Here is a 27,644-nt window from a genome sequence, read left to right as displayed (position 1 = left end):
GAACATGCAGGATCTACATAGACTGTTTGAAGAATTCAAACCTAGGATTACAAGAGGGTGGCATGGTGGCGCAGTGGTAGCGCTGCTGCCTCGCAGTTAGGAAACCTGCGTTCACTTCCCAGGTCCTCCCTGCATGGAGTTTGCATGTTTTCCCTGTGTCTGCGTGGGTTTCCTCCGGGTGCTCTGGTTTCCTCCCACAGTTCAAAGACATGCAGGTTAGGTGCATTGGTGTGTGGGGGTGTGTGCGCGCCCTGCCCAGGGATTTGTTCCTGCCTTGCACCCTGTGTTGGCTGGGATTGGCTCCAGCAGACCCCCGTGACCCTGTAGTTAGGATATAGTGGGCTGGATAATGAATGGATCAATGGATGGATGAATTACAAGATTGGTTGGGTACCAGTACTAACCACTGCTCCACTATTCTGTCCCTTTATTAAATAAGTAGTATAAATGTTATATTTTCTTTAAATATAATCAACAGGCTATTATTAGCAATTTAAGCATAGTTTTCTTTCATATAAAGCCTACATGAAGACATTTAGTTCACATTGTGATACATATGTTATCATAGTGAGAGCAGTTTAATATGTACAGTTTTAGTAACTTAACTCAAAGCTGCAAGTCTGTACAAGTCAGCATACTTGGTATGAAATGCTAGCACTAATGTTCTTTAATACGTTTTTTACATTTGCTTTTCTGGGGATATCTGTTTACACACAAACATTCAGCAATAATTTCATTTTGGGTGTGATCTCTATCATTTACCAGATACGTTCAGTTTGATTTGCTTGAGTCCTGCAGTACGCATGGTTTAGTGCAGCTATTCAAAATTCAATAAATATGAATAACCTTCCTCTGTCAATAATGTATATTTTAAACTGGACTTCGTATTGAGCATTCAGTTTTTATTTTACTTGTGTTTATTCATCTAGAGACCACAGGTTCTGACGTTGTTACATTCAAATGTTTAAGTAATGTACCCTAGCAACAGCCTGATTTTTGCACTTCTTTGTTTAAAAAGCTTTTATATCAGTGCTAATTTCTGCATTAATTACTCTTTTTTAAACAGTAGATTTAAAATGTGGGAATGTGTTTCAGCAGGCCTATTAAATAACATAGGCATTTCATCTAAAAATTCAAAGACATTATGTCTTTTAACAGCACAGTTCCAACTATTTCAATGTTAAGATTTAATAATTGGGTCTAGATGGGGTTTCCTCTTTGCCTCAATAGATCCTAAAGCTGATATATATACACTTTGTTTTCTTTTAATCTGCATTGCTGAGTAGAGCTAAATTCACAGTGATGTAGCATTTCTTGATTATATTTGCTGCACACTACTGGCCCATAGTCACTTATCTTCCCTCCATTCTGGAAAACAGTACATGACAATGAACACTCACATCTAAAGGTTCTGGGGCAGTCTTCTGTTCACAGATCATATACTCAACAGCTGCTCCTACTGACCACTGTGTGAGAATTCCTGTTGTGTGGTTTAATATATATTTCATCTAGAGTTTTATTCATTGATTGTGTTTGTATTATACTATTGGCAATTGTATGTAATGCACAATAAATTTGAACTTATTGAGGATTTTCAGTGAAATGTAGTGTAGCCGAGATCAGGGCACGAACAGACAATAGTAGTCCTTCTCTTCATGAAGTTGTTGGCTTCAGACTTAATGGAAGATGTCAACCTGTAAATGCTGATTTTCTCACACTCCCACACTTCATCCTTTTTTCACACAGCTTGCAATACGTAAGTGATCTAAGTTGATCTCTGTTTAGCTGCCCATGCTGATTCATGCAGCCTGTGCCTCTTCAAGTCATGTCTTCACCGATATAACCCTGACAACAAACCAAAGTTAAAAGGATCAGGCTTCCGGTGATTAAGGGAGCACACTTAATAGGAATTTACAAATAATTCTTATACAGCTTCCACCCTACAAAATACTGTCCTGCATTTGCATTTATTATTCAATATTTAGCCTTTACCCAAAACAGCATTTCCATGTCCCTTATTTTCTTGAATTATATTACAGCTGTAATAACCTAGCTATGAACGTTGTTTTTTAACTTCAGTACTGTATAGCACGCTGTGCTGAAATGCATTTGCAAATGTCACCTTCCAATGAGGGGTTCATTCTGTTTTATCATGTATAACCTGAACGTTAACATTCTGTATGTATTTTCTTCTTTCTGCTTTATTCTTTTACACTTACAAAGAAAAATAGTAAATGTAGCCAATTAGAACAAAATTTCAATAATGATTTCCATGTTCACTCTAGATTTGGGCAAGCCTATCTAGACAAGAGAGAATTTTTGAATGACTAATGCCTAAGCCAAAATATTGAAATCATGAATAGTCAAAAATTTCACACACATTTTGTTTTTCACTTTTCTTGATGTTATGGAACATCTGGATTACAATTTTGGGGAAAAAATGTCTAAATGTCTTTGTCCTCAAGACTCTCACACCATATTTGTTTACGCCAGACTGTTTCTTATGCTCATATATTGGTTGGTAGCAGTGTTAGTAGTGATGCACATATACAGTATAATCAAATTATTTGCATGTCTGACCAGCATGCAACATATTGCCACTCTCCAGCCCCATGAATATGTTAAAATACATAATTCTGTACAGAAAACATTTGATTTCAATGACATCTTGCTTTCTTTCTGGCTGCAGTTTTGTCTAACATTTAGATACTTATGCCAAGCTAATTGAAATTTGTGCACTTTCTTCCAGTGGCAGCTATTTAAACTAAATGGAAATTAAAGAAGAAATGTTACTTTTTTGTTTCGTTTTTTCAAATAAACTAATGTAAACAGATACATAGTATTACATATACCAGTCTAATAGATATAAAATGGAAAAAGTATCATAAGTACTCACCATTGCCTCTGTCCACCATTAAGTCTTAAATCAAGAAAGGAAGTTATAAAAACATCACTCTCATTTGTTTCTTTCACTTTTCCTGATATTTTGGAATGTCCCAATTGTGATTATTAATACAAATGAATTGTGAGTGTGTACATCCTCAATAAGACTCCAATCAGAAAGGCTAGCTCAGATCTGTTTTGAGAAGCTATTTGTTATGCTCAGGCATAGGACTCATTAGATTTTGAGTACTCAAATTTAAATGAAAATGTTTGTATGTTGTTGGTTTTTTAAAATAAAACATAGTATCACCAGTATGAAAAATAAATAATTAATTGATTTATATATGGGCGGCACGGTGGCGCAGTGGGTAGTGCTGCTGCCTTGCAGTTGGGAGACCTGGGGACCTGGGTTCGCTTCCCAGGTCCTCCCTGTGTGGAGTTTGCATGTTCTCCCCGTGTCTGCGGGGGTTTCCTCCGGGCGCTCCGGTTTCCTCCCACAGTCCAAAGACATGCAGGTTAGGTGGATTGGCGATTCTAAATTGGCCCTAGTGTGTGCTTGGTGTGTGGGTGTGTTTGTGTGTGTCCTGCGGTGGGTTGGCACCTGGCCCGGGATTGGTTCCTGCCTTGTGCCCTGTGTTGGCTGGGATTGGCTCCAGCAGACCCCCATGACCCTGTGTTCAGATTCAGCTGGTTGGAAAATGGATGGATGGATGTTTTATGTCTGTTTTTACCTGCATTTTTATTACTCTTTAATTTAATATTGTTTTTTGTATCAGTATGCTGCTGCTAGAGTATGTGAATTTCCACTTGGGATTAATAAAGTATCTATCTATCTATCTATTAGAAAAATGTATAGGTCACATGTTTTTCAATCGATGCCTAAAATGCTGGGTGTATCATATGCACTCTGCTTGTTTACTCATAAGACAGAATTTTATAAGCTGCCTTATGACAAGCAGGTGTGCCATTAATGAGTCCCTTGTGTAAAACTCTGGTGTCTTCTGAAAAATAATGCAATTTTTCTAAAGTGAAATGCTTGGCTCCATGTTTTTTATATTTTCTCTTCCTGCTTAGTAAGCTGTTTAGAAGACTGAATTAACATATTTAAAGATTTCACAAAGCTATTGCAAAGCACTGTTTTTGAAATTGGCCATTTAAAGTTGGGTTGCCAGTGTGCTCTAAAAATACTCTACATTGCAATAACTTCTGATGTAAAATCTTAAATACGGATCAGTTTCTTTCATCTCTTAGAAGTCTTATATTGTGTGTCATGCAGTTTAAACAAGCTACTATTTCTGCTATACCTATACATCAATTTTCAGTACTCACTTTTCCCTGATCAGAGTCTGTGGAAGGTAGAGTTTATAACAGCAGTGACAGGTGAAAAGCAGAAATCAATCCTGGGTGAGACTCCAGTCCATCACACATACCTGCATGGGGGAATTTAGAGATGCCAATCAACCTAACAGCATGTCTTTTAGTTTGTTGTGGGAAAATGAATTTCTGACTTCATTTCAACGCCCAGGTTTCAAAAAGGTGACTTTGCACTGCAAGCTTGTGGGGTAGGCTTAAAGATGATCTTTGGAGGCAGGAACACCTTAAATGAATACCTTTACTTCTACCGATTCTACAGCTATCTGACTCACTATAACTGAACATGTTTTAAATTGTGTTTTTCCAAATGACTATATTTAATCCAGCAACACATGCATAACTAACACACACAACTTCACTGAAGAGATTTTTGCATTGACTTTAATCTACGTTAACTCCTCTAGTACAATGCAAGGTAGCCCCTTTTACTGAGAAACTGTTTCCAATGGCAGATACCCATTTTTATTTTGAAAAGATCTTTTTTTTTTATTCCCTGCCATTTCAGATGAGCACCATAATTTCTTTTAACCTGCCTGATCGTACAGTATTTAGAGTTTCGATTCAGTGGCTCCACTAGATGTGTGGCCCACTTGTACACACACCTGCACACTCACATCAAGTCCATTTATAATCACCCCTCTCCATAACACACAGGGCTGCATTTGCCCTCAAGATCTAAATAGGAGTATTCACTTCTTCTTTGTGGAACACTGGGTAGTTATTATTTAATCTCCATCCCTTATTATATTTATGTTAAGGATGGTTATCCACCTTTTCACTTGTCTAGATTTGTTCTTTGTACTTTAACTACTTGAAATGTGTTTCACTATACTATAATTTATCATGTCTCAGTTGATCACTTTGTTTTTGTTTTATGTAGTATTCTGTCCTCTTTACATCTGGGCCCTCATGTATAACGCCGTGCGTAGAACTCACACTATAACATGGCGTAAGCACAAAAGCGGGAATGTGCGTACGCACAGAAAAATCCAGATGCAGGAATCTGTACGTATAATAATAATAATAATAATAAATTTTATTTATATTGCACTTTATATGCAAACTTCCACGTTCTTCCACTACATAAATCCCAATCAGCGTGAAAAGTAACGCACGTGCATGCGCCTTCTGTCCCGCCCCAACTCCTCCCAGAATTACGCCTCTTTGAATATGCAAATCAATATAAATAGCCTATTGTAAAAAGACAATGGGAAAAGCACGGGAGAAAATATAAGAATTTCAGCGAATACCAAGTGGAGGCAAAGGAAAAACGTACTATTTGTTGGTTTAAACAGTGGTATAATCAACAAAAGGAAGCTGATCGAGTGACAGAGTGTCGGAGAAACTCGAAAGCTCAAGTTCACAAAGTCGCACAGTGCCCGAAATAAAAAAGAAATCACATATCAAAGTCGCCGTGAAAAGGCGAGTCGTAGCCCACCGTCTGAGTGTCATATGAAAGCTTATTAGGGTACAGACAAAAAAAATAGGCACACAGTGGGAAAAAAGCACGAAATGTCAACTTTAATCTCGAAATTTCCACTTTAATCACGTAGTTTATTTTGCCATTAAAGTAGAACTTTATGTAAAACTTTAAGAAAACTTCATCTTAAAATCGTTTAATTTACTAGTTTCTCAAATCCCTAAAGTAGCACGTTAAATGCTTTGTTCTGTATTTGATCTTCTATGTGCTCTGTGTGTGAATCACTACCTGCTTTTTAAACTGGCTTTCTTTTTCTCCAACAGGACACATAATCCATTACATTCGTGATATTACAGCTCTGTGAATAATTAAAATACTGAGATGTATACGTGATATCTTTTTCATGATGATAGGAGTTAAAGCATGTTATTAAACATGGGAACATGGTGGCGCAGTGCTTGTTCACGTCTCACGCAAGAGGCTTGCTGCACCATGCGCGACCTTCGATGAAATAATTTATTACAGAAGTACTGTCTCTTTCAAACATACTAACCTCCAATTCCTGTCCTTACTTTTCTTTCTCCAAATACCCAATCGCCACACAATCAGCTCTGTAATAGACGTGAAGCCATTTGTAAGCTTTAGAACGCCGATTCTTCAAAACTTTTAAGGAACATTGAAATATCTTCGTAGTAACATGTTTAATTATTCTATCCGTCTATCTTTCCAGTGTCGCGTCAGCACCAGCAAGAATACAACGCAATGCAGGAACAATCCCTGAACTAGCTAGCGCTGCGGCACCCGTGTCCTCACATGTTTAATTATTAACAATACAGATTATTTAAATGAAGTTAAAGTTTTATCTGTATAATATAATCAATGTATTTTGCTGCATTTCATCTTAGAAATGATATCGTCATCATATGTAAATATGCGCTTTATAAAGTGGTGCAGGTTGTGAAATATTATAACTGTAGTGCAAGTTTACAGTGAGGTATTGTACTTATAAGTACAAACAGTTCTACAAGGAGCACTTGATGGACTGCATTGAGTGCGCTTATAGTTCTTGGGATGAAACTTTTTTCTAAACCGCGAAGTCCGTACAGGAAAGTCTCTGAAACGTTTTGCCGTGGCTCAGGCAGCGTCTACTTCATGCTGTTTACCAATAATTCTCTTTCCAATCAGCTGCTGCTGTGATTCCCCACTCAGATACAGTGATATAAATACTTTGAGTGGTGCAGTGAGAGTAATATGGAAAAAGATGATCTGCTGTGGCAACCCTTAACAGGAGCAGCTGAAAGAAGAAGAAGATGCATTGAGAGTAACAACGCTAAAGCAGTTATGGTATTTGGAATACTATGGCTATTTCCTGGACCATTATATTGTTGCAGGTTAATTACAATCAGATGTATTACACTAATAAACAATATGCAGTTAGTTTCAGTGTATTTATAATGCCGCGTCAGGAATGTGCGTACGCACCGTTTATACATGAGGCCCCTGGTGTTTCCAAGATACTACCAATGTTCTGCCATTCTCTTCTGAGTACTTTAGTTTGATGCTCATTAGTGATCTTGTTTGCTATGTAAACAATCTTATGATGGTTGCCAAATGATATAAGGCTGGCATGTAACAGAGCAAGGGCTCAGCAATGCTTTACGATAGAGGGCTTCACAGTTGAGCTTTAGAGAAGAAGTACACCACCAGATGGCCACCAGATGGCACTGCATACAATGGGTGTCCCGAAAGGGCAACAGATAAGGGCACCAGGAAAGCAGAAAATGAACTGCAGCTGTCATGTTTCTCCTAGACAATCCAGTTGTTGTCCCAGATGCCAGTCCTCTCAAATTGTGGATTGCCAACAGGTCTGCAATATGTCCTGGCTGACAGGTTGCAGAACATGGGCACTAATTACAGAGAGTTGGCTGTCTGTTAAAGGGCAGTATATGGTTTCACCTTAAATGGAATGGGTATGGAAGCTGTTAGAGGCACCTGGTTATTTAAGGACCAATCAATAGAACAAAATGTTGATAAGAATTACCCTGGAGCAATTTATGGCCTGTTGTCTCTGTAGCAAAAGCTGGTCCATGAATGACCTCAGAAGAGGTTTTGTTGGAAGCAAAACTGGAAGTAATTGTAACCCACCGTAAGCCAAAGTGGATTGGTTGTTGTGCATCCAACCATGCTGACCAATGGTGGAGAGCAAGGTCTTTCTTTCCCTTTCTTCTTTGTTTTTTATCTTTCATGTGTCTCTCACTGCATTTTTTCATTTTTTTTTTATAATAAAAAACACCATTGCTTATTCATTTGCCATTTGTTATATTTTTCTGGAAGAAGAGGACCATTTTAGGGCATCCCCCTCCAAATTATATTTATATAAACATAAAATTCTTTAAGGTCCTAATGTTTCACCCTTTTAAGCAATATCTATTTTCTTCAGAAAGTATAAACTCTAATCAATTCAAGTTAAGCTTTAGGATGTCTTATTTTACTAACAACAAAATACTTTCATTCAATTTATTCATGGCTGCTGTTTTCAGTGTCTTTGTTAAACAAAAGCAGCAGGGTATTTTTTTAATTGATGGTCACATTAATACGCAAAGTTGTTATCTTGCTTGTTTGTATAACCTATACACTGTACCTGAGGCTGTCTCTGAATTGATCAGTTTGTGTCATGATAATATGCTATTCTCAGCCCGACTGAAAGAGAGATAAACAAGATGTTCTGAGACTGGAGGGTCCTTGATAATGCTGACACCTTTGATTTGAAAATGTTTAGATAAATAATACCTTGCTATTATAGGTTCTCGTCCAGTGATTTAAATTGATATTCATCACAAAGAAATGCTGGCTTCTATTATTATGCTCCTAGCATATAATAGAAGATAAAAAATCGTATTACATTGCAACTCGTTTTCCAAGCGCAATATACAGTATGCTGTAATTCTTATCAACATTTTGTTCTACTGATTGGTCAATGAATAATGTTAATGTTCACAAAGAAAACAAACAAGATTAAAGTCTGAATATATTTAATTGGATGGTATAGTGGCTTAGCTGCTAGTGCTGCTACCTCACCAGTCCAGTGTCCCAAGTTTGAATCCTGTGCTCACCCTTCGTCTGTGTGGGATGTACACGTTTTCTACATCTGCATATTTTTTTCTCCATTACTCTGGTTTTACTTCCTCATCCTCACAGATGGGGATCTTATGTTAAATGTGTGACTCTAAGTTGGTCTCGGTGTGAGTGAGTGTACGCATGTACACTCTGTGATGGACTGGTGCCATGTTCAGCTTGTGCCCAGTGCTGCCAGAATAGGCACTGGGGCCCTCTGACCCTGTTTGGGATCGAAAGGATTTAAGAATATATGTATAGATTATGTTCAATTTGTATTGCCTATAAAACATACATTTATACAAGTACACATATGATTATGTATTCAAATAGTTTGAAACTCATAATAAATAAAATTTAAAGAATTGAATCAGAAAAATGATTGGCAATTCTTACTTCTTTGTTGGGAACATTCTTGATTAAACAAAAGCTGTTTACCAGTACAAATGCATGCTAAAGATTTCTTCAATTCTTATCTAAGGTAAAACTGCTGAACAGTTTGTGATTATTTTCTGTTTGCAGAAGTCTGGTCCTCTAAAAGAAACAGTGTTTGCTTGACTGTTACTATTAATGCCTTAAAATATAATAACCTCTGTATTTTGTATTAAAGGATTGGGAGTTTCCTCACTTTATGGGTGATTTAGATGTCAATCTCCCTGGAATGCCCACAACTCAAATCAAATTAAAGTTGCCTGTGTGGCAAGAGGATTTTCAAGGAAGAATACCATATACATATTACAGGTATGCTTTCATAAAATATAGACACTGCAGATTGTGTGAGTTTACAGCTTCACCACATTTTAGTGGTAGCCCAAAAGGAAAACTAGATGCAGAGATATCTAATAGAGTGCAGTGTGGATGGAACACTTGGAAGAAGGTATCAGGAGTTTTGTGTTATTGAAGAATTAAGGTATAGGTTGAAGGTAAGGTTTTATAACAGTGAGAAGTACCAGCAATGGTTGTATGGGACGAGAAAACAGAGCCAGTAAAGGGAGCACAAGGAAAAAAAGTTAGATGTGGCATAAATGAGAATGGTTGACATGGATGTGTGGAGTTACAAATGAGGGCAAAATAAGAAATGAGACAATCAGAGGGACGAACGAAAAGTAGGAGAGATATCCAAGAAGAAGGACAGGAAAGGAGGTTGAAGTGGTAATGGATATGTGATGAAGAGAGACAATGAATATGTGGGCAAAAGAGTGATGGGTATGGAAGTACAGAGGGGAAGAGAAAAATGAAGGAGGCCAAAGTGGAGGTGGATGTGATAAAGTAAAAGAAGATTCTGAAGGAAGAATTTTTGGACTGGAGAGGACATACAGGAACGAAGTTTGTTTGGAAAAGTTTAATCAACCACATTGTACCCTTGCATATAAGTAGGAAAGATGCATCTTTAAATATTAAATGTTCCCCATAAAGGAGGAATTCAAGTCTAGTAATGCTTGCTGATCATAGCACTGAAGTTTACATATTATTATTATGAAGAATATCTTTGCACTTTTTAATTTGTAACAGCACACTTTTACCAGTTTAGAAATATTAAGGCCTTCTGATCCAATTTGTTACCCTATGCTATTTATTCAAAATCTGAATTGCAGTCATTTTTAATTACAAAAGAGTATAAAACTTTAGCAACATAACACTGAGAATTTAGTCAAAGCTTTTGAATCATCTCAGTGTAGAGATAATATCATCCAATACATTTTCAAACCCAATGAATCCAGTTTAGGGTTGGTGAGCCTATCCTGGCCTCATTTGACAACACAGGAAACAGCCCTCGACAGGGGCAACAGCCTATCTCAGATCTGACCCATGCTAACACATTCTCATAGAGACCTATGTTGGATCCAATTAACCTAAATGACCTTCCTGGGCAGCTTGCTTCCGACCATTATGCAAAATCCACCCCCAGGTCTTTTCCTAGTGAACAGTTTACCTTCTTCTTAGAGCTGCAGTGAATCTTTTTTAAAATCTCATTTCATGTTCCGTAATTCTAACCATATCACAGAAAATATGCTCCACAATCATGAAGTGAAAAGTAATTTTAAAACAAAAAAGACATGACACCTTTCTAAGCCTCATCTGTACCTTGATACAACATCATGAAAGACTTTAATAGAAAGAAAGTCCTACAACCACTTCTATGTAACTGTATTTAGTACCAAGAAAAGTTGACATAACTCTCAAAATGGATTTTAAGATACATTATAATATATTTACTATTTCACTTATTTCTGTTGTTTTACCTGCTTTGTTGAGGAGTGACTATGTAAAGGGTTGAAAAGGATTAGGGTTGTACTTGTTTCAAAAACAAATACAAGGTAGTTGTCTTCTGGAAAATAATGTGAACTGTAGGAAATTTTTAAGCAAAGGACTTTTTTAGGGCCCTCTACAAATTAAACAGACAATGAATGTCCAAATTGACAAACTGTCTGAATGCAATTCTGGAAAATAATGAAAAGAAATGTTTGAACCATTAAAACAAATGTATACTTTCATGAAGGATATTTTGAACAAAATTAAGGATGTATTTGTGTATTTTAAATATATATTTTCTTCACAGAAAACTCACAATGCTTTTGATTACTCCCTACATAAGTCTGTCACTTAAAATGTTTTTCCACATTTAATGCATGGTTTGAACATACTGTACCATCAGGAAGGGTCATGTTTGAAAGAAATCCGACTATTACTGGCTAATTTCCTATCTATCATATCTATCTATCTATCTTTCTAAATTCTGACATTATCCGTACTCCATCTTCCTACTCATTAAGTGATGCTCAATTCAGTTACTATAGATTGTGTAATCCGGGACCTACAAATAAATGTTAGGTATAAAAAAAAGAGTTAAGGACTGCACCAAATGCATTTATTTTCTGAAACCTGCTTTTTTAGCTTTCTTTTCCTGTTGTTTCAACTTTGTTCCTGTGTATCACGTAACAGTATTTTATGATAATTGTCTGTACAATTGCCTGCGTTTTTCCCCACTTGATTCCTGGGCTTTGTCAGGGGTGTGCATTCTTGCTACTATACTGTTCAGTGCTTTGCATAGGCTGGGTGTTGGGCAAGGTCGTGGGGTCCAACGGCTGTGGGGGCATCTATTGGCAAAGAAAGATTCACTGATCTAGACTTTGCCAATGATGCCTGTTTTCTACGCAGTCAATGAAGGCTTTGATCAGGGGCTCTCAAGAGACTGAGTGAGGAGTCTGAGTGTCTGGGCTTTCGATTGTCCTGGATAAAAACCAAGATCCAGGCCTTTAATGGCTTCTTAGGCACAGCCTATGTACTCCTCTCCATTAGTATCTTTTGTTTTGCAAATGTGTCAATTAGCACAGGCAGCAAGAAGCCTGCTATCCCATCTCCCCCACTGCCATAGCTCAACTCGAACAAAATGTTCTCCCCAGCTCGAAGTCTGTTAATCCTGGGTGTGAGGAGTCCTGGAATTGTATAGGGTAAATAATATATCGTTATTTGGACTACATGTATTTATGTGTGTTCTGTCTGTACAACGATCTATGTAAATGTAAGATAACTGGAAATCCGAGGCAAGAAATGTTGAACACATTACCAATACAGAAACGTTTTTTTCATTTTTCTAGTACTGACAAAATTTTAACATGAAGTGGATAATATGTAAAGACTGAAGTCCAAATATCAAATAAACACTTTCACAAAAGGTACATTTATAAAAAAACAAGCTGCACCGAAGAAAAGAAATCAGGTTAGGGGTTACAACTCTGACACACACCGCTTGGGTGGTGCAGACGGTAGAACTGCATGACTCACAATAAAGAGGTTGCCAGTTCGATTTCCGGGGCACTTCCTAGAATTACTGTTTGGAGTATTGAGCTGCTCGTTATTGTTACTATTGTAGAATAAAAAACATACATTTGATTTGAGTCTGTAACAGCCGTGTAAATTTATGGTACAATGAAACTCCGGGTCACGACCGTAATTCGTTGCAAAACTCTGGTCGTAACCCGATTGGTCGTGACCCGAAGTAATTTTCCCCCATAGGATTGTATATAAATACAATCTCTCTCTCGTGTCTGTGTGTGTGTCTTTCTCTCATCAGCGCTGCACAGGGAATGCACAGGGAATGCACAGGGAGAGACTGAACACGTGCGGAAATCATCAGTGCGTAACAAACTGAAAGGGAAAATGGCTTGTTCGTATATCGAGTGTGTGGTCGTGAACAGATGCAAAAGTTTGGCGAACTTTTTTGGGTCGAAACCCCCGATTAGTACATGGTTCAGAGACGTCTCGTGAACCGACGGTCCATCTGAGTACCTTGTAAAAGGTTAGCGTTTTTGTTTTTTTTTAATTCATTTTCATTTTGTAGTCAGTGCAGTCACGGATCCTCCCCGATCTGACACTGTTGTTTTCAAAATAAATGACATACTATACACAGAGTGTGAAGTTAGACGAGGATCAGGGTTCTACGATCGGAGAAAGAGAACAGAAGCGCCTCTCCCGCAAGATACAGTCCAGTCACACAGTAAGAACAAGCGCAGCTGCACCAGGCGTAAAGGTGACAAGATGCATACCGGTTTCGATGCAGTCTAACTCGTTTGGCCGTCATCTCTGCCAGTGACATCTGCCCACAAACATGTCCTTCAACGAAATACACGTAGGCGCCTATCAGAGCTCGCCAAAGTATCATGCAAAGTTCTGCTTCTAACTATGTTTTTTATGATAGTCCTTTATATGAAAAAACATGTAGATGTTACTTATATAAAAGCCACATTGATGTTATTCCTATATTTATTTACTTATCAGTACACACTGACAGCGTAAAGTCAGAAATAGACTGCAGAGCTTTCTGTGTTTGTATCGATCATACGACATTCTGACAAAGTACATGTGCAATACGCCACTCTTTATTCAGGAAAAAGATCCCGGTCATACCACGGGGAGAAGCCTTTCAGAGATTTAAGGTCATAAAGCCTTATGAGCCGTTTCTGGACAAAGGGAGAACTGTAACAACAGTTTTGCAAAGTGTGACAGGAGCTTCCACCTGCAGGCTAAAGTCATTCATGTACTGAAGTAGCATTGCACATGTACTTTGTCAGTATGCGCCCATGTCGATCAAACACAGGAAGCTCTGCAGTCTACTTTGACTTTATGCTGTAGGAAGACAAGTAAATAAATCAAGGTAAATAATATTCGATCTGTCTTTTATATAAGTAACATATAAATGTTTTTTATATAAAGACCATCACAAAACATAATCACAAACAGAACTTTGCACGATACCTTGGCGAGCTCTGTAAGCCCTGCTGTTTCGTTGAAGGACATGTGTATGGCAGATTTACTGGCAGGATTACGCCCGGCACCTGGTGCAGCTGCATTGTTCTTATGTGTGACTTGACGTTTCTGCGGGAAGGGCTTCTGTTTTCTTTCTCCTATGTAGAACCCTCATCATCATCTGCGTTCACCTCTTATAGCCATTTTTATTTGAAATAGAGCAGTGTCAGATCAGGGGAAGTGTGAATGTGACTGAGAGAATAAAACTGAATAAAAAAAAAAAAAACGCTATCCTTTACAAGTACCATAAATTTATACAGGCTGTTGCAGACTCAAATCAAATGAATGTTTTTTTATTCATAATAGTAACAGTAAGAGCAGCTCACTACTCCAAACAGTAATTCTAGGGAAGCTCCCGGAATTGAAACCGTAACCTCTTGATTATGAGTCAGAAGTTCTTACTTCTGCACCAACCAAGTGGTCACGTCAGTATTGTACCCTAACATGATTTCTTTTCTTCTGTTATATACTTTAATAAAAGCACACTTGTTTTGTTATAAGTGTACCTTTTGTGAGTTTACTTGATATTTGGACTTCAGTCTGCACACATTATGCACTTCATGTCAAAATTTTGTCATTAGTACTACATCATGAAAAAAGTTTCTGTTTTAGGTATGTGTCCAACATTTCTTGTTTTTCTCACATTTCCTGTCATCCTATACACAGATCATTGTAGACAGAGAACACACATGAAATGCATGTGTTCCAAATAACAATATATTATTTACCCTATACAACTCTAGGGCTCCTGACACCCAGATAAACAGACTTGAGCTGGGATTACAAGATGCAAAGGAATTTAAGGTGGCCTGGGATTACAAGGTTTTTCGTAGACTTCAGGGATTCTAGTGTTAAGGAGAGGTGCCCCCAAAAGCCTTTCTCACAATAAAACATTTGGTGCTGCAACAAAAACAAGCAGGGACATTTGATTTTATAGTGTTATAAAACATATACCAATATATGTGTGTAGGTTACAAATATTAAGTCAGTATGTCTGTATTTTTCCTTAGTGTATTATGCTGCCATATGTTGATACCCAATATGAATTGTATGTAATGTAATTTCTTAGTGATTTTAGCAATTCATTTCCATATTTAGCATATTTCTGTGAATTCCATATAATTAATTATTACTCCTTCTTTAATCTATGCCCTAGTTCTTCAACTACTGAATATTATGCAAGTACAAGTAATTTATACATTTTAGGATGTTTAATTTTTTTTACCAAACAAGTTAACTGTATATGAAAAGAGTATTCATGTTGTACTTCATAAAAAATATGTATTTGATTTGTTATACTCTATTTGGATCTCAAGGGATGAAAAGTTGAGAAACCGTGATTTATGTTGGTGAGGGTGTTCACATTTTTTATATTGTAGCTATTATTGGTTTAGCATCCTGCCATCCATTCTCCATTGCTAATTTTCTGTGACCTTAGTGGCATCCATTGTGAAAGTCTCTTTTCTTCATGCATAGTAAAACTGAAGTCTTGCTCATGCACATACAGTGCAATCAATTATTTGCTGCTGTATATTTGATTTTCTTTTCTCTGTCTCAGTTCCTCAGTTCACCCTTCTATTGTACTTACCCTATCAAATCAATTTACCTTTTATCTGAAAGCTTCTTCTACAGATTCAAAAACCAAGGTCACATAGAGCACATAGCCTTCCACCCAATAACTTACTAATAATGTATGTTAATCATCATTGGAGGAGCCCATTGAAGGACTGTCAGCCAAAGTCCTGTTCTATACATATGTTTAATCATTGGGAAATTTGGTAAAGTATAAAGATTTTCTGTACTGTACCAGAAATTGAGCAATCAAGTCTCTATGTACTGGTCAATTTATTATTTTTTTATTGTGCCTCTTATATAAATCAGTAATACATTGGTAAGTTTTACTTATTAAATGAATTTCAGTCCTTTAGAGGGCACTTATATGTCAAAATCAGTTTCTACAGTTTAATATTTAAAAGGATATATCTTTAATATTACATTTTCCCTTCAAGTTAATAGTGATTTACATACATGGCACACATTCTGAAAGCAAAGTTTTAATATCTGTAAAAGAAAAAAAAATCTTAAGTGTTAAACTGCAGTAAACATTCATAACAAAAAAAATCAATCAATAATCAGAGGAAGTTACAAAGGGTTTGAATATTTTAAATTTATCTAAAACTCTCCAGATTATTTCAGTTAATTTTTACTTCACTTCAATGGATTTGTTGCTTATATAAATTATGTATTTTTAGAATATGCATTTTTCTGATCTTAAAAAAAGGCAAGATTTTTTAAAAAGTGTATGTGACCTACTTTTGCAGAGAAAGGAGAACAGAAAGTAATAACAATCCTGTACCTTATGCAAGTGTAAAGTACAGGTGACCTAGTAACTTCCACACCAACCCAACAATGTCTTCAAAACTAAACAACTCCTTTATACTTCCAAATACCTACATTTCCTCCAACAAAATTTGTTCATATTCATGGTCATTTTTCAAGGATAAGTTTAATTTGCTCTGAAGTATAACTTCTTATATCCTTGTACATGCTGAGTCACTGCAGAAACAAGGCATTGCCTGGAAAACTCTTGATTTCATCATATCGCACTGTGCAATTGCATGTCTCCACCTGGCTACCTTAGTCACTGGTGCCAGACATCACCATGAACTTTCCATTGTCTCCTCTGTCCCTAGATAGATGTACACCTTGTAGTTTCCATTCATTAGACCTGAAAAAATGGCATTACATTTTCCATGGGCAGCAACACGTAATACATCAAAGGATTTTGTCTAGTGTCTCACTACTGTTTGGATAAAATCAGATACCAAGGGTGTACTCCATTCCCAGTTCAATCCATTTGGTTTACCGCATGGGTGAGTCATGAAGGAGTGTGAAGTCCACCAAAATATTCTTGATCTGACTTAGGGGGGACCTGTTTTGATAATGAGCTGACATTCAGAGCAAAGTGAGTACTGATTTTGAGTTACAGTTTTTGTTGAATTCTACAGCTTTTCTCTATAAGGTTTTTGAATTTGCTGCTATTGTTCCTCCTAAAACTTGTTTCTTCTTATCATTAAGCTGTTGTGCAGCTCTTTGTAGACTTTTTTCTTAATATTTTTTACCTGCAGGTAGTGTTCACAAGAATTTTTTTGAATGTAACAAGTGCCAGTGGCCTATGAGACAACTGGAGGAGTAAAGTTGAGGTTAATTTATTGTTTTGTGTATCACTCAGCTAGTTAACACAAAGATTTAGGGGATTGTAAAAGTTAAATTATGCACAGAAAATTGTTTCTCTGGTTAAAATGGGGTATAGTACTGAGATTATTTTAATCCACTTTAGGAAGAATCATTTAGAAGTGACTAATGGAGTGAAAAGTTATTAGGGAAGGCTCATTTGAGTTTTCAGTTGAAATGTTTATAAGAATTTCTTTCTAAGCTTAAAACAGTTTCACAGAGAATAGCATGGCAAGTGAAAACAATGTAACAGATTTGTAAAACTGAATAGAAAAATAGGCAAAGAGAGAGACAACAGTAATGTAACTGTCACAAATTTGACAACTTAATCCAATATTTATATTAAAATATAATAAATATTAATGATGAACCCATTAAAATACTAATATCCAAGTGAATGGATGTGTATATCATTTTCCACATCAGGTGAAATTGGTATACAGCAGAGTGATTGTCAATCCAGGTAAGATTAATTGAGGTCAGAAGGTAAATGTGTGGTTCTAATTCTGATGTAGAATATAGAAGAACAGGTTTCTGGGATACTGTAGACCTGTCTGAAGCAAATGGGACATGTGGTGCCGGCAGTTTGTTGTAAAAATTGAAGAGCACGGATTACTGGTGGAATTTTTAAAATTAAAACCTGGTGAAAACAAGGATTAGTTTAATAACTTAAATAATGTACCTAGTAATATTAGAATAACATTAGAATAAATGCTACGAGAACAGTCCATTAGCCCAATATGTTTGTCCATCCTATTACCTAGATTGTTTTAAAAATATCAAATCAACATTTGAAGGTCCCTAAAGTCTTTCTCTCTACCACAATACTTGGTAATTTATGCCATACAGTAATCCCTCGCTGTATCGCGCTTCACCTTACGCGGCTTCACTCTATCGCGGATTTTATATGTAAGCATATTTAAATATATATCGCGGATTTTTTGCTGGTTCGCGGATTTCTGCAGACAATGGGTCTATTAATTTCTGGTACATGCTTCCTCAGTTGGTTTGCCCAGTTGATTTCATACAAGGGACACTATTGGCCTGGCGGTGGGGTTGCACCCTGCCCAGGATTGGTTCCCTGCCTTGTGCCCTGTGTTGGCTGGGATTGGCTCCAGCAGACCCCCTGTGACCCTGTGTTCGGATTCAGCGGGTTGGAAAATGATGGATGGGATGGGACGCTATTGGCAGATGCTGAGAAGCTACCTAACTTACTTTTCTCTCTCTCTCTCTTGCGCTGACTTTCTCTGATCCTGATGTAGGGGGACTGAGCAGGGGGGGCTGTTCGCACACCCTAGACGATACGGACGCTTGTCTAAAAATGCTGAAAGATTATCTTCACGTTGCTACCTTCTGTGCCTGCTGCTTTCGTGAAGCGACATGCTGCACGGGTGCTTCGCATACTTAAAAGCACGAAGGGCACGTATTGATTTTCGATTGTTTGTTTTTCTCTGTCTCTCTATCTATCTCTCTCTCTCTCTCTCTTTCTCTGCTCCTGATGGAGGGGGTGTGAGCTGCCGCCTTCAACAGCTTTGTGCCGAGGTGCTTTGCATACTTAAAAGCCAAACAGCCCCTATTGATTTGTTTGCTTTTCTCTATCTCTCTGACATTATCTACTCCTGATGCGCACTCCTTTGAAGAGGAAGATATGTTTGCATTCTTTTAATTGTGAGACGGAACTGTTATCTCTGTCTTGTCATGGAGCACAGTTTTAAGACTTTTGAAAAAGAGACAAATGTTTGTTTGCAGTGTTTGAATAACGTTCCTGTCTCTCTACAACCTCCTGTGTTTCTGCTCAAATCTGTGACCCAAGCATGACAATATAAAAAAAACCATTATAAACATATGGTTTCTACTTCGCGGATTTTCTTATTTCGCGGTGGCTCTGGAACGCAACCCCCGCGATGGAGGAGGGATTACTGTATATCTATAGTTCTCTGTGTAAAGAGAAACTTTATAACGACTGTGTGAAATACGGCCTTAACATCCATTTGCCGGTGTTCTGTTGAATAATTAATTTATGACTCAGGCGCCGCCGCGAGTGGCAGCCTTCCAGCAGCTCCGTGTACGACTTTACCTTTCTACCTTTTTATCTATTTTATCTGTTTAACTGATCACTCCTACCGCTTTCTTTTATGTGGACTCGTTCCCTGGACACTTTTACTACTTGGAGATGGATTTCTACACGCCGAGACCTGTTTATTCAAGTAGTCAACTTCAAGAGCTGAGAACAAATGCCCTGCGCTAGTGTGGTTCCCTGTTTACCCAACGAGGTAAGAAGGCGGTATCGTGGCAGCAGAGCCGGCGCTAAGCTAAAGGCTTGGCGGCTTGCAAGAAAGTGATGTTACAAACCTTCGGTGCCTTCTGTGATCCTGGGAAATGTGAACTCACTACCAAATAAGATCGATGAATTGGCCGCGCTGGTGAAAAATGTCAGGAGCTACAGAGAATGCAGTTTGTTGAGCTTTTGTGAAACGTGGCTAACAACTAGCATCTCAGATGCTAACGTGGAGCTACCCGGGTTTAGCACAGTTAGAACAGACAGAGACACAAATACCTGCGGGAAGCGGAAAGGAGGAGGACTCGCTCTATATGTGAATAAAAGATGGTGCAACTCTGGGCATGTAAACGTTAAAATCTCCTCTTGCTGCAGGGACATCGACCTGTTGGCCGTAAGTTTGCGTCCCTATTACTTGCCCAGAGAGTTTGGACACGTCATTGTTATTATTGTTTACATCCCTCCTCGGGCGGATGTGGCGATAGCGGGTGACATCATCCATTCTGATGTTGCTAAACTGCAAACGCAGCATCCCAAGGCGAATTGTGAATAAAATGTGAATTTCCCCTTGGGATTAATAAAGTATCTATCTATCTATCTATCTATCTATCTATCTATCTATCTATCTATCTATCTATCTATCTATCTATCTATCTATCTATCTATCTATCTATCTATCTATCTATCTAATTCATTTTAAAGTAGCAGCTGGGATCCACTGTACTAATTTCTTTCATAATCTGAAGTACTCAGTTTGCTAAAACTAAAAATATATCTCTCCCCATAGTTCATACCTCGTAGTCCCAGAATCGGCCTGGTTGCTCTTCTCTGGACTGTCTCTAGCACTCCTATGTCTTTTTGGTAATATGGAGACCAAAACCAAACACTTTACTCCAGGTGCGGCCTCACTAGATTGTTATATAAATTAAGCATAACTTTCATTAACTTGTACTCCACACATCATGATATAAAACAAAACATCCTATTATCCTTTTTATCACTTCAGTGCATATAAATAGCGATGAATCTACTATGACTCCTAGGTCCTTCTCATAAGGTGTACTTTCAAGTTTCAACCCTCACATTGTGTATTCATTTCCACTTTCTTTGCATAATACTTTACATTTACTTGTATTAAATTTTCTCTGACACAAATCTGCCAAAGCCTTTGTACTGTACTAATCCCTCTGTAATAATTTATGTAATTCTACATTATCTGCCCCTCCACCTAATTTAGCAGCATCTGAAAATTTAACTAACTTATTGATTATATTCTTATGCAGATCATTTATATATATTAAAAAGAGCAGCGACCCCAGCACTGACACCTGTAGGATTACATTTTTATCGTCACCTAATTCTGAAAACTTCCCCTCACCACAACTTTTTGCTTTCTGTGTTTGAGCCAATTTTGTATCAACATGCACAATGCACTATATATTTTTAAAAATGACTTTATGAATCTGCGGTGGGTTGGCACCCTGCCCAGGATTGGTTCCCTGCCTTGTGCCCTGTGTTGGCTGGGATTGGCTCCAGCAGACCCCCGTGACCCTGTGTTCGGATTCAGCGGGTTGGAAAATGGATGGATGGATGGACTTTATGAATTTATGGATTAGAAATGATATTCTCACATCATGCTCAAATCTGTATTTTACTACAAAACCATACACCTAGGAAAATAATTTTTTAAAGAGAAAGTTAGTTATTATCAGTCAATATCTTAAAGTCAAAAGATTTGTGTCAGTTTATGGACTGTGACTTACATCTTCACTCATCATAACGGCCCACCTCAGCAGATCTGAAACAGGTAGGTAATTATTCATTTGTTGAGCATTGCATGTTTGAATGAATTAGGTAAATTCAAGTAACTGATCCACTCTCTCCATTGTACAGTGTATGATATCTATTTGGCATCTCTCTAGACATGTATCTCTATTTTAAAATGTGTTTTCCTTTGGACACAGGCTGATTGGATTTTGCCATTAAACCTCAGTAAACTACTATATAGGCCTGCTTTCTTGAGGTTGGTGAGACCCTGAAAATTTATTTATTCATTGGTCCTGTCCCCTAATTACCAGAGTTCTTGTACTGTTTATTCTAGCTGCAGTGCATAACAGTGGGAATTCAGAAGCAGAGGAAACAGAAACAGAAGGATAAAAAACCATGTTTAACTCTGCATAAAAAAAAGATCATTGCGGAGACTTCTTCAGGTGATTAGATAAGAGAAGCAGCAAGCAAAATGAAAAAAAGGCCAGGGCAGCATGAAACTGACTGGATGACGAGTTAAGAAGGAAAACAGAATGACAGAAGTTGGAGAGACAGAAAAAAAGCAAGAAGGGTCTATAAAAGTGGTAGTGTATTTCAGGATGTAAAGTTAAAATAAATTGCATGGTAATTGAGTTAGCAGAAAAGTGTGATCACAGTCTGAAAGTAAGTTTATACTACGAACTTGTGAACTGGTAATGGCATAAGGCAGACCCAGTACTTTTATATAGACCCTATCATAACCTCTTAACTAAGTTCTCACAGTGAATGGCAAGGGCTGTATTCTGAAGAATAACTGAACCAATGAATATGAGTTAAGCAGGGTTAAAATTTGTATTTCCTTGCTCAAATATCTCAATTATTTGTTCTGGTTGTTATAATATAGTGCATGTCTTGTCATTCTTACCTTGCAATTTATCCTCTTTATTCAAAGCAGCTTACAATATTTTAGATCCAATTGGTTACAGTTCTCTTGTTTTTCCAGTTAGAGAACATGCAAGTGAAGTGACTTGACCCCCCAACCTCAGGATTTGAAGTCCAAAGCCTTAACTAGTATAAATAAAACTATAACTAATACTAAATATGTTTTCGTACCTACAAATCAGATGTAAAAGAAGACAAGAACAAATAATAGACCAAAGAAGAATGGGTATTTTATAAGAAAACCCACGCAATCAATATTTACACCAAGACTAATTACAACACTGTACAAATGTTTGTGTGTTTTGTGAATAAAAGCAAATCTTTGCTGGCAAGTTGTCACCTATTATATGGACATAAAATGTCACCTATTATAGGACATAAAATGTAACCAGTGTGAAGGAGGGTTGTTCCGTTTAAAAGAAACAAATCAATATTTCTATCAGTCTATAGAGTGGAAAAACAAGACAATAAAAGTCTGACTGCCAAAGGCTCTAAGCCTCCACCACCAAGTATCTAAATAAGATGGGGTGTGAAGATGTAAAGGATAACTTAATTATTACTGCTAACACAATGAAATGGTGATGCAAAGCATATTAATAGAATGATAAGTCTAGATGACAACAAAGGAATGGGAAAATGAAACTCTATTCCACAATGATTCCATAGAAAATATATCTCTGAAAGCATGTTTTCCTTTGGAATAGGCAGGTCAAAATAGATTCAGAGTTTGCCAAATGGTCATCCAGCCTTTTCTGGACATTCTACTATATAGTAGGAGTAATATATAAACCCTAATGTATAGCCTTGCTGAAATGAAAGTAAACAAAATATCAACATTTGCAATTATTTTTAGATTTAAAACTAGTAATGAACCACTTAGTTTTTTGCTAATTTGATTTGATCTAGTGAGGTGAGCAAGCCTGGGGTTTAAGATGAACAGAAGCAACCAAAGATGCATTACAAGAGCTACTGGACACAGGACAGTAAGTGATGTCAGGAAGCCCTTACATCTAGTAATATCACAAGATGGTCTCTAAAGCATTACAATGCTTTTATATAACCCCAGGAATGACAGTATATGGATAGTGAAGGCAGCACCACAAGATGAGAGTGGTAGTTATTAGGAACCCCTGACCTCCATCATGTGGTTATTTGCTGAGAGCACAAAAAGCCACTTTTCACAAGAGTCAGTTGAGCTTAAAGGTGGTAGGAGGGTCTGAGTAACCTTTGTGGTGGACAGTGTGATGCACACTACGTCCCCTGGAACACTTGGTGGCAGCCCTCCTGGGTTGCATCGGGGCCACAATTGTGTTACACTGGAGCTCATCCTGTTGGGCTCCGTGGCCACCGCCAGGAGGAGCTGCACGGCTTCATGAGCCCACCTGGGCTGTGATGCAGTCACACCTGGAAGTGCAGCTTAATTTAGGTCAGTTATCACCTGGAGCGCTTCCAGGTGGGCTATAAGAGAATCTGACACCCACCACTCAAGGAGCCAGAGTCAGGAGGAGGGAGACAAAGCTGCCGAGAGGAGTGGAGGAAAGAAGAGTGTTTTGTGTCTGTGGGTACGGGGAAGACGTAGCCCACAGACGAAGAAAATAAAACATTTATTTGTTTTATTAGTATGCCTCCCGTGTCTGTCTGTGTCGGGTCCGGGCACCAATATAGCGCCTTGTCACACACCTTTTCCTGGAAAAAGCAGTCACACCTGGAAACAAATAAGTCAGATTTTATTTGTTTTATTAAAGATGACTCTAATCATATTTTTTCTATCATATATTGAATGACTGGTAACCAGCAGTCTTAATTTATGTAATGGGGCATGGTTCAAAGCCCAGATAATTATCCTCTGGAACGTGCTGAATGACAATGATTTTTACATTTCTTGTTTGTTCTGCCCTTGTCATGTTAAACTATTAACTCTTCTCCAGATTATTTAGTTTCAGTAATTTGTACTGTTCTATGATAGTCGATAAATTATATTTGAATCACAGTTGTTAAGATGTCTTCATTTTTTTTTTTTAGGAAAATGGTTTAATTATGGCATCATTTTTCTAGTACTCATATTGGACTTGAATATGTGGAAAAATCAGATATTTTACAAACCTTATGAGTACGGACAGTATGTAGGTCCTGGGGAAAAAATCTACACAGTTGAAGATCCCAACACACTGAAGGAATTTAATGAAACTACCCTGAGTTGGGAATGGAGATGTACCAACTATGATGTGAAAACCAACAGGACCTTCTGTGAATATGATATGTTTTTGCACAGCAGGTATGTGGGAGCTAGCCTGGACGTGAAATGTCTAGCTTTCATTCCTAGTTTGGGCTGCATTTATTCTTTTCGGGTTCTTTATTTGGCTCTTGGGTCGATTTCAGAAAAGCGAGCAAGGAATGGACAACAAAGATAAAACGTATAAAAGAATAAAAAGAAAATCACCGTCTGAATATAGCAAAGAAATGGGTGTAACTCCAGAAGATGCAAATGTTTCACTGAATGATGCATTCAAAAGCAATGACCCCACGTTGCTTTATGTGGAAACTATTACTACAACATCTGGTGACTCAACATCCCCTTTCTCAAATGAATCGCAGCCATTGCAGTGCAGTGTCACTGAAATAGGAACGAATAACGAGTCCTGCACTATAGACCATGAAGACAATGGTAACCATCGATCCTTAAACTGACCAGTACCATATACAGTATATTCCACCAAAGCCTTCTTTAGATTTTTGGAATGCCAGTAATATTCAGACAGCTTTTGTTTTTCTTGACTTGAAACAATATAAATGGAGAGTAAAAAGATAAAATAAAAAAAAAATGATTAAAATGATTAAACTCCAAAAACTTAAGATAAAATAAGTACTTCAGGTTTTTAATTAGGCTGTTGATTAAAAGTATATGTATTGCTGACATAAGTCTAGCTATTTGGTAGCAGTTACATTAATTCAGCTTTACAATCTTTATCAATACTCTGTGTATCTATAAAGGTTTTGGGGTCTCTTTGGTGCTTAACATTACTATCAAGTTTTGGCACATTTTAATGGTTCATCTTCAAAAAGTTTCTCTTTTGAATAAATAACAGGAATTGCACAGTTTTATGGAGGTATAGTTAAAGATAGATATTTATGTAAAAATCACTTTGTAACAGTTGTGCCTTGGCCTTTTAGGAGGTTATTATAATAGGCTTATAAGTAACTTTTTAATATCTGGCTATACAAGCATCAGAGCCTTAAATCTATTGCACATTTGAAGTAGCACTCTTCAAACCTTAATAAACATTCTTAACACTTATTACTGCTACTACTACTTATTGTGGATTAAAACTGTAGGGCAGTTAAATTAATGATACACAAACTTGATTATATAAGTAATGGTGCTTGTTTTTATTTTATTCTTCTCAATGTAAATGAAGTGAATTAAATATTTTTCTCTGTAAATAAAATAAGTAATTTGTGATCTCTTGTATATATTTTCCAATTGTACTCCTTGTTTAACAAAACAATAAGGTTTTCAGATGGGGAGTTAAAGTAAATAAAGATTAAAGAAACACTGACAGGAGGTAAACAGAGTAATAAAGGCTACCTTTTATTTTTTTCTTTAATTTTTGTATATTGTGCTTGTAATACTTTTTCATTTTTAAATGTGCAAAATTATAGATATAATTATATATCACTACAATTATATCACTTTAAATCGTGTTTCAGTATTATCCACAGTGTTATGATTACATTGCTCCTACATTATTATGTTTAGTACTGCTCTGTAGTAATGTTTAAGTATCCCTATATACTGAGCATAGACTGCTAATCATCTTAACAGTATGGGTAATACAGAATTGTTAATTAAATATCTAAACACTCTCATTAAAATTACCTACAACAATAACAAGGAACAGCAGATGAATTTGATACAAAATACAAGACATCAAATTAGCTGCACAAGCTAAAATTATTAATATTCAGCTTTAATATACTACTAGCTTCTAATTCTACTTTTATTTACTGGAAAACATATATATATATATATATATATATATATATATATATATATATTTGGAACATTGCAAACATCTATCTATCTATCTATCTATCTATCTATCTATCTATCTATCTATCTATCTATCTATCTATCTATCTATCTATCACTTCTGTTTGTTTCTAATTGTGCCTTCTTGTGTGCCATATCAGAGGACCAGTGCTCGGAAGTTTTGGAGATCAGCCACACTTGAGGACATAAGACAGGGCAAGGAGGAAATGTGCAGAGAGATATTCTTCTTTTTTTAAAAACAATTCAGTTATGTTAGGAGATTGCTGGTTGCTTTTAAAACAGTTTGACAGTTCAGTGCAAAATATGACTTTTTAAATGAAACCCAAAACTACCATCTAAAAAATAACAAATATCTCCTGATTTATTAAAACATAAGAAATGTTCATTAAACCTATTTAGTTGTAATGTAAAGGGTCTCAACTATGAATTGAAATGAGAAAAGTGTTATCACACCTAGGTTCTTTGACGTCAGTTATACCCTTTTTACAGGGGACACATTTAAAAATTAAAGTTCAACACAGTTTAAGAAAGGATGCATTAAACCAGTATTTCAATGAAACCAATGGAGTACTGACTAATTAATACAGCATATTTTGGTCCAAATAAGCAATAATTAGTGTGTCACTGTGATTTATGTTTTAAGTGAGTATTTGAAAATTTGTCATTTTTGCTGTAATTACATATTTGGACATTTTTAATATTCACACTATAGATACTCCAGAGGTCAGTGAGGGTTCCCACCCAGGATGGAGGTGGGGTCCTTACCTAACTGGGATGCCATAATGCAATGATGAACTAAACTGGGGGCAATACCCAATCAGGGCGCCTTATGATCCCCATCCTGGGTGAGATGCCGAAAGATTACATTTAATAGGTGGCAATGTCCCTCATATAGAAACCAAGTTTGGACACCCACAGGGCTGCATGGGAGTTGGTGTCCAGAGGAACAGCTCTGTAGGAGTCCCTGGTGGACGGTAAAGGGCACTCCTGGGGAAGGACCTCCCTGGCTTTCTCATAACCTGTAAGTGCTTCCAACTGGCTACATCACGTCAATGGAAGTACTCCCAGGTCCTCAATAAAAAAGACTGTGCTGACTTGTGCAGGTTACTCGGAGTTGGGCGTGGAGATAAGAAACACTCGACTGAAGGAGTAGCAGTGTAATGTAGAGAAAGGGAGAGAGAGAAAGAAGAAGAAACACAGTGTTTACTTGTTATACAAAAGGTATTTTGTAATATATACCCCTTTTATTTGAACATGGGAATGGTGGTACATTTGTGTTTGGGGCTCAGTGGTGC

The 27,644-nt window shown here is 37.1% G+C and overlaps 1 protein-coding gene across 1 annotated transcript in view; it reads left to right on the top strand.

Annotated features, from left to right (window-relative positions):
- Positions 1–25,110, top strand: part of tmem117 (transmembrane protein 117) — a 517,204-nt gene extending 492,094 nt beyond the window's left edge. Inside the window, 4 exon segments of the mRNA XM_028810700.2 lie at positions 9,402–9,491; positions 9,493–9,532; positions 24,321–24,625; positions 24,627–25,110. Of these exon segments, the coding sequence (XP_028666533.2) occupies positions 9,402–9,491; positions 9,493–9,532; positions 24,321–24,625; positions 24,627–24,986 (795 nt within the window). The 3' untranslated portion in view covers positions 24,987–25,110.
- Positions 25,111–27,644: the final 2,534 nt, after the last annotated feature.

This window comes from Erpetoichthys calabaricus, chromosome 1 (genome assembly GCF_900747795.2).
Source record: "Erpetoichthys calabaricus chromosome 1, fErpCal1.3, whole genome shotgun sequence".
Classification (NCBI taxonomy): domain Eukaryota; kingdom Metazoa; phylum Chordata; class Cladistia; order Polypteriformes; family Polypteridae; genus Erpetoichthys; species Erpetoichthys calabaricus.
This window is presented reverse-complemented; position numbering and strand designations above follow the sequence as displayed.